At 40.5% G+C, this 8,627-nt stretch overlaps 2 protein-coding genes across 2 annotated transcripts in view; one reads left to right on the top strand and one right to left on the bottom strand.

Annotated features, from left to right (window-relative positions):
- Positions 1-1,729: 1,729 nt before the first annotated feature.
- On the top strand, positions 1,730-5,892 carry LOC117948324 (matrix metalloproteinase-19-like). Its single transcript, XM_034877913.1, has 9 exons — positions 1,730-2,274; positions 3,659-3,747; positions 3,892-4,022; positions 4,125-4,337; positions 4,512-4,757; positions 4,846-4,944; positions 5,077-5,241; positions 5,358-5,485; positions 5,557-5,892. The coding sequence occupies exons 1-9, from the start codon at positions 2,170-2,172 to the stop codon at positions 5,794-5,796; spliced, it is 1,416 nt and encodes a 471-aa protein (XP_034733804.1). The 5' UTR covers positions 1,730-2,169; the 3' UTR covers positions 5,797-5,892.
- A 993-nt stretch (positions 5,893-6,885) lies between these two features.
- The window catches only part of LOC117948104 (transmembrane protein 198-like), a 6,099-nt gene continuing 4,357 nt past the window's right edge, over positions 6,886-8,627 (bottom strand). The window contains exons 3-5 of the mRNA XM_034877578.1: positions 7,785-8,360; positions 7,544-7,671; positions 6,886-7,369 (exon numbers count right to left, since the gene is read on the bottom strand). Coding sequence (XP_034733469.1) covers positions 7,220-7,369; positions 7,544-7,671; positions 7,785-8,360 — 854 coding nt within the window. The 3' untranslated portion in view covers positions 6,886-7,219. The remainder of the gene's footprint in view (positions 7,370-7,543; positions 7,672-7,784; positions 8,361-8,627) is intronic.

Below are 8,627 nucleotides of genomic sequence, written 5' to 3'. Positions count from 1 at the left end.
CCCCCTCTGCAGTAACTCTGAGGACCCCCTAGTGGTCCCGGACCCTCTGTTAAAGATCCCTGCACTAGACCCCCAGTTGCGTGTAAATCCGCAGCTGAAAGTAGGTCCCAACTGTTATTACTAACAGTTATACTATAGTATTATACTATACACAGTGTCCAGCTGTTTTAGCCAATGGCTGAGCCTCTCTTTATGAAGCTAAATATTTGTGACCTGTTCTTAAATATTTAGGAAAAAAGTAAGAAAAATGATGTGTAAAGTTAATAAAGTGCCCCATAAAATCCAGTTTTAATCTTTTTTATCTAATCGGTCCTGATTTCATACTACAATCTCCTTATACAATACATACATACTATTAGTAAAGTCAATTTTTTTTGCAGTTTGTAAACATAAAATCAACATACAAAATAGCTTCAGATAAACAGGAAATTGTATAATATGTGCACTATGGGACGTCAAAACAAATGGGACTTTAGAGCTGTCTGGGAAACTTCACAAATAAAAGCAAAGTATTTTATCTTTTGTTTTCAAAGATTTTCTAAGAGCTGACCGCCATACACAATTTACAAAATGTTTTTATTTGAACCACTTCCCTTTTCTTTGTGTATTGCATTGTGGTAGAATAGTTTACAACCAAAAACAAGCATATTTTAATGAACCGTTCAAGTATATTCAATTTGTCACACCCCGCATACTCAAAACTTGCCACTTGTTAGTATGTCGTCTCAGCCTGTAACTAGTGAAAACACCGGAATCCTTTTTCAATATTCATACTCATTCCTGTGATCAAAGATGGTCCAAGAATATTAGTTAACATGAACAACAATCTCCCAAATCCAAAAAACTAGAGTGCCAAATGTTAAATCTGGGATGCCATCAAGTCTAAAGTCTTAAAGTGCACCATAGACATGAATGGAAAGGATTTTGAGGAGCACCTCAGGGAAAAGTCTGAGTACATGTGTACTAGTTCTGTATCAGAACTGAGAACACTAGAAGGAAACTCATTTGGGTATTAAAAAGGAAAAAAAATCAGTCTCCAATTGATTGTCTATGAAGCAGCTCCAGACTTTATAATTGATGACATCAAAAGTTTGAAACCTACCTTGTTGGTTTCTGGCTTTAAGAGAGAGCAGCACATGTTCAGAAATATGGATTGAACTTTCCTAGGCCATTGAAATAACATTTAAATTCTTAATTTAGGTATTGTTATGCTTCCGGCAAGCTTAATGACTCAATAACAATCAATTGTTAGGTTTAAGTCGGCAGAAGGAAAGGGACATGCCTGAACCTAGGACAACCCCTTAATGAGAAATAAGGGGTTGTCCAGTGTTTGTGACATTCAAATTGAACCAGTGTTTAAATTTAGAAACTAATTATTTTAAACATGTCTGAGTCTTGTTCCCATCTGTCTGTGCTCGTTTCATGAGCTGTTTCTCACAGTGTTGGAGCACAAAAATGAGGCGTTCACTGTTTCCATCCAGAGGACGATTTGTAGTGATGGTTCCATGGGGGCGTCATTGTTTTTTCTTGAATGGGCTCCTACATTGTGAACAATATAATAAGCTGTTGTCTCGAGGAGGAAGTGTGGTTAGTTGTTTTTCTTCATGCAGCTGTAACCATGAAGTGAAAAATGTCAAGAAGTATGTGGAATATTGGACATGTTTCACCAACATAACGCAGTATTTCTGGTACATCTGTCATGTCATCTGAAAAACAATTTTTTTTTGCTTTCACCACAGTGACATAACTGGTCATAAGTCATCACCTTTAGTCGATGGTGGGCGAGTTAACACTTAGTTTATTTGCTTCCTCTGACGTAAACAAAATTACTCCAAAGTTATTCTTAGACTCTTCGAGACAAACGGCTCTAAATGATGGCGCGAGAAGGCGTGATCGTGCTGGTGGTGTCTGAAATATGTTTTGGTTTTTGTCATCCACACATATCATTCCTTGTAAATATTAATTATGTGGCTTTGAGGAGGGTACTGAACCGACACTTGATGGTATAAAAACTGAATCCCTAACCTAAAACACCAGGTTCGGCTCTGCCACAGGGAGGACTTGTACTCCGAGGATGGATGGAGATGGAGAATCTGCAGTATTCAGCGATGCTTAGAGAGACCCACAACTTGTTTGTTATCAGTTGAAAAGTTATTATTTGACAGCATAATGGAGAAAGACTCAAACTGGATAATGGAGTTAATGTTGCTTGTTGTTCTGCTGACGCCAGCTTCATCCGTTGCCCTGAGCCGAGAAGAATTTACACAAGCTGTGGTAAGAAAAGACAGAACATGTCGAGACGCTGAAGCATAAATTTACATAACATAAACCCAGATTGAATTTATAAACCTACAAAATTGCAACAACAAATGGAATTCTGGTTAAGTATTCCTTGGTAGCTGTACTTAAACAAAATCCATTATCTTAAGTCTTTGACATGAATATATTAAGGAGGATTAGGGCCACTTGTGTATCCGTATTGTAACACAGATCATGATCATCAAATATTATTCAAACTTAATTGTGCAATCGGAAATAACTAATTATTTTGTTTGACAAAAGAGGAAGACATGTTTTCAATTGTAAAACATACTGTATACAAATTGTTATAACCTTTAAATTTGGATGGTTCAAATGGATTAAAACTACCTTGCGATGATTTTGGCATGAAGTACTTATTAGGGAGTTAACCCTTGTGTTGTCTTCCGGTCAAAATTGAAAATCAGCCCTTTTTTTAATGTTTGTCACTTTTATTGATGTTTTCAACACTACGTAACCCTAACTTATTAACTCTAGTTTCACAGTTGTTTTTGGATTTTATGGTCAATAAACCTCATTTATAGGAAATTATACCTAGTGTTTGAGTTAGAAAAGCGGAAATTAGGATTTATTTAAAATGAAATCAAAGGAATGGATGCTGATATCCATCAGCATCCATTCCTTTGATTTCATTGATCATTGATTTGATCATCCAATCACAGACTGGAATATGTCAACTTTTACTCATTACTATGTCAAAACCACTTCACTTGTTTTTTAAATGCTATAAAATTGAATAGGACACCCCAAAATTAATGAAAATTGAGATTTGGACTTTCCAAAGAGCATTGTGTGGAAGCAGTCATGTTATTTTGGGTAATTACAATTGGATAATTAAAAAGAACATTGCTATAGGAAAACGGGTCAATTTGACCTGAGGACAAAATAAGGGTTAAGTGAACGTTCACCAACCATTGGCTCTGATAATATCACTGCTGCACAGTTAGGTAGCATTTCATTCAGGGAACAAAACATATTGCTGTGATAACTCTGGTTGACAAAAGTCTTTTTACATACAGTACATGGAAGTTGACATATAGTTACTTTTCTGAATTTGAGTTTGCAAACAAAACACAAAATAATGAAAAACTGTAGATTTAACCACCTAACATCATTATATAAAGTTGTCAAAGTACTGCTTAGCTGTAAATGACATGTAGTAATGATCAAATAATCCCACAGCAATATGACAGGATTGCTTAGTAAGTTAATTGTGATGCTGAAACTTGAATGTTGAACACCGGACTTGACATATTTGTTTAATATGGTATTGGTACTTTTGTATAAGTAGATGACCTAAATACTTCCACGCTGTTTACAATTAGTGCTCTTTCTTTAGGCATATTTAAGGAAGTATGACTATCTGCACATCCCACTGCACAGTGAAGGCCAGAAGCATCCACCCGAGGAGATAGTGGAAGCCCTAAGGTGACCATGATTCATCCATTTTATCTGTTTGTAAAGGTAGATTAACATGTGTTCCTCTGTTTTACCTTTACCTTTACCCAGGTTTGTTTGTTTATTTGAACCAGTGCAAATGTCATGACTTTTTGTCTCTTCTTCGTCTATTAGAATCTTTCAGAAAGTGACAAACCTGAAAATATCAGGAAAACTAGATTCGGCCACTCTGGCGATGATGAACAAACCTCGATGTGGACTACAGGACTCTTTCAATGAAAAATCTCTTAAATATCGAGTCCTGGGTGGGTAACTGCATTTGTATTACACGTCTGATACTAATGGTTACTGTTGCATTGCCTGATGCATGCATGTAAAATGTCACCTAATGTTTCCTGATTGAACAGGTTACTGGCGCAAGAAGATGCTGACCTACCGCATCTACAATTACACCCCTGTCTTGGGTCAGGGAAAGACCCGTTTGGCAATCCAGAGTGCATTCAAATACTGGAGCGATGTGTCACCTTTAAAGTTCAAGGAGCTGCAGCAAGGAAGAGCAGACATCAAAATCTCCTTTCACAGGAAAGACAAGACGTGTCCAGTTCCCTTTGACGGACGAGGTAGGAGCAACTTTCTCATGTTTCAAAACTTGTCGATCTCTGAATGTCTCATGGAAAACCGGGTAAAAGTTTCCTGATCCCAGTGCCTTTACACATGTTGAATTGGGAAATCTTTTGACATATGATGCCAAATGATTGAAACAATGCTTTAAAGAGTTCTTGCTTTATCTTAAGGTCATGTGTTGGCTCACGCTGATGCCCCTGAGTCAGGCATTGTGCATTTCGACAACGACGAAGTGTGGACAGAGGGTAAGAGCTCCGGCTCCAACCTGAGGATTGTTGCGGCCCACGAGATTGGCCACGCTCTCGGCCTGGGCCACTCACAACACTACAGCGCATTGATGGGACCTGTTTACAACGGATACCGCTCCGACTTCAGACTACATCCAGATGACATCCAAGGGATCCAGGCTTTATACGGTAAAGGCAGAATAGAGTCATAGTGTCAGGGTGTGTGGGTGTTTGTTAAAGTACAATTTATGCTACATGCAGTGTTGTCCCTATTTAGGAAAGCCAGAGAAGACTCCTCTATCTAGAAACCCAAGTCAGTTATTGCCAGGGGTTATTCCAGATCCTTGCAAGGCCTCTGTGGATGCAGTAATGTTGGGTATGGAGACCCTGATGCTGCCACACTGCACTCAATAAAGAAAATAGCCTCTGCATTTTGATACTAATACAGTACCTTGGGAGTTGTACCTTCTTGCAGCTGTATGTTTTCTCCTGCATTGTGTCCCTGCAGGTCCTTTGCGTAAGACATATGTCTTCAGTGGTCAGTATGTGTGGACTCTGTCTAGCTCCGGCTACAACACTCCCATATTAATCTCTGCACTGTGGAAGGAGCTGCCGGGCAGCCTCAATGCAGCTGTTCACTCTCAGCGGACCAGCAAGTCCTATTTTCTGAAAGGTGAATTAATTTCATAGATTCTGACAGGGTTTGATGCACGATGCTGGTAGGATTTTAACATTTCGTAATGCAGTGTTTAAAGAATGCATTTCTTCTCTTCATGTGTTCTTTCACAGAGGACAAAGTATGGAGATACACTGGCTTTAAACTTGACCAAGGCTTCCCCAAACGCTTGGCCAACATCCCGGCTGATATTGACTCCGCCTTTTACTTCAATAAGAACAAACAACTTGTCTTTTTCAAAGTAAGTGAAAACACAATACTTGTTTCGAGAGTTTTTGTTGAATGTCTCGTTCATTTTTCGTGTTCGTTCAGGGCTCCGGATACTGGCAGTGGGATGAAATTGGTACGACAGACTTCAGTTCATATCCCAAACCTATTGGAAAACTCTTCAAGGGGGCACCTAGCAGCCCTAATGCTGCATTCACATGGACAAACGGACATATATACTTGTTTAAAGGCACCCAGTACTGGCGTGTAAACCAGAACCACCAAGCAGTGGAGACGGCCTACCCTCTGAACACGGCCACGCACTGGATGCAGTGTGACGACTGAGCCACCAGAGGCCACCAGGGCTTCAACACAAACTCCGTCCTGCACAATGATTCAGTATGACAACTGTGAGCAATGCTTATTTATTTGATCCCCAAATCCCTTCTTTGAGGGGGGGGGGGGTCTGCATGAAATCAACAGCAGAATACACATTTGTGTGTCATGATGTTTTTTTTGTTGTCTATATTATTATTTAAGAAGTAGCTATTAACATGCATGAAATCGAATAAGACACAGTAAGACTTTATGGTGTTTGTTTCAGTAGAATTAGACGTTGTTAGCCAATCAAAATAAAGCGTCTACAGTATGTAATATTCTTGAAAAAAGAGACTCTAGTAGTAGGCTTTTCTTTTCACACACACACACACACACACACACACACACACACACACACACACACACACACACACACACACACACACACACACACACACACACACTGTTCCCCTGTTTTTGGTTTTTTAATTATGGATGCTGAAGTCATGACCCACCCTACTCTGCCTCTGATTGGCTAGTACTTGTTGCATTGGTTGGTATTGCTAGCTTGTGATGGTTAATGTTGCAAGACATGTTTCACAAGACAATATTTCCAAAACAGTAGGCTACAATAAAGCTCTCTTATTCCTGTCACATCAGTGATTTATTGGTTTATTGCCCATTTTTCTGAAATATATCCTTAATTGAATTGCACACCGTATGTTGGTTTGAATTTGTTGTTACTACAGAAATAATACGTGAACTTCAAAAGAATTACAATCCAATCTAATCTTGACAAATGCAACATATGTCATGGTTTTGAAGTCCTGTTTAGTAATTCACCATTTAGTTTAATTCCCCACTCACCTGTTCTCTATTCCCTCATTAGCTCCCTAAACAGTCACTTCCACTAGCCCTCTGCTAGTTATTTCTTAGCTTACCAGCCTTATGTTTATTGATTGATCATTTTTCATTTTGACCCAGTTTTGACCCAGTTTTGTCTCAGCCTGCCCCCTTTTTGCTGTTTGTTTTGCATTGTTTGCATCCTTGTTGAAGAAAAAAAACTCTTTGCTTCTACCTCTGCCTCCTGAATCGTGCTTTTGGGTTCTTTTGTCGCAGAACCGCGTGTGACAACATAGAATTTTGAGAATAAAAGAGAATTTTGCCATCCTGAGAAACAAAACTGCTCAACTGTGAAGTATCAGTGAGATAAATGCGGAAAGGAAGTGATGATCACAAGTCTGATGACTGAGTATATTGTGTTGTCATCATTCAGGGGATGATCTCTCATTCCACTGTGTGCATGTCGATGATTGGACTTGTCTGAAGAAGCCGGTTAAGGCTTAAGCAGTGTCTGTAGAAAAGGAACGTTTCAAGGTATGTTTAATCACTACATGGTGAGGTGTTACTCGGATATGTGCAGGTTGCAGATATTTGATGGTGGGTTCCTTCAGACTGTAAAAACAGGGGAGGCAGCAGTCAGAGGCACCATGGAGCCTGTCTCAAAGTCAAAGTCAATCAGAGTATGGTTGATGGTGCTGACGCTGCTGGTGGAGGATCCTGTTGCCATCTGGCGCTCCTTAAGGCTCTGGAGATAACTCTGAAAGGCAAACAGAGGAAAGACTCATTGTTATTGCATTGGCCATCTACTGTCATTTTAAACAACGATTACTCATGCAATCAGAGGGAATTGAGAAGATTGATTGTCAGGGCTAGACTTTGCCTCTCTGAAGAAATGAAAGCTGAATGATTCATTTGAATCCCGGCCACTGACCGGCGCCAGGACGTCCCCAGCGTAGCGTTTCAGTGGTGGAGGCCTGCGCCGACGGTATGGTTGAGGTCTTCTTCTTGACTCTCTGTGTCTGTGCTTCTTGGAATGTTTCTTCTGTTTTTTCTGTGCAGCTGGAAAGCATCCAAGGGGAAGTAGAAAAAATAGAAGGAAATCATTAGTCTATAACATCACAGAAGAGGGTTTTGAGCTCATCTTTAACATAAAAACAGCCTTGAATGCACACCTTCTGTGTGTGATACTCCTTTGGCGGTGAACCTCAATTGCACCAACACACCTATCAGACCCAGAACAGGCGCTATCCCAGTGACCCCCCAGTTATGCCAGCAGAGTGGACGTGGGGTGACTTGACAGAACATGTCATACACCTGATCTGGCACCATAAACGTCCCCATCAGGTAATCCACACACAGCATCACAGTGATGGCTCCTAACACAGATGTGTAAATGACGGTGAACAGTTTCTGCCACCGGAGTGTGAGGAGAGCAGCGATGATGCTGGCAGCCAAGACGACGATGAGAGGCAGCCACACTGGAGTCGTGCTGTGAAACTGTCTGATGACCACCAGGACGGCGAGGGAGAGAAGGCTCCCCAGCTGCAGGCTGCTGAGGAGGAGCCCCATGGTGGACACCAGCATGGTCATCAGCCCGCAGAGCACACCCACGCCCAGGCCGATCCCTGCCTTTGTCTCTGAGCCCAACTGGGCGTCCAACAAGGGCTCCTTGTGGTACACCAGGAGAACGGCTGCTGAACCAAACATGAAGCCAGAGAAGAACATGACCATCTTGAAGAAGCGGTATCCTAAAAAGTGAAATACATTTTTTTTTTTAGACGATTGAGTGAGATGAATGAGATTTTACATTGTAAATGTCTGTTCAGAAGGTGAATTTGGAAAAACATTTTGTTTGGATATTAATGGGGACATATCAGAAAAAACTCAACTTTTCAGTGCTTGGGCACATTAATTTAAGTATCTTGAGTTCCTACAGTACCAACCCACAAACTGTGAAACAAGACAACCCAGTACCTCCATCCATGGACCGAGACTGCCTTTGCAAAGGTGAACGA

This window comes from Etheostoma cragini, chromosome 7 (assembly GCF_013103735.1).
Source record: "Etheostoma cragini isolate CJK2018 chromosome 7, CSU_Ecrag_1.0, whole genome shotgun sequence".
NCBI classification, from domain to species: domain Eukaryota; kingdom Metazoa; phylum Chordata; class Actinopteri; order Perciformes; family Percidae; genus Etheostoma; species Etheostoma cragini.
The sequence above is the reverse complement of the archived record's forward strand: the minus strand, read 5'-3'. Positions and strand labels throughout refer to the sequence as shown.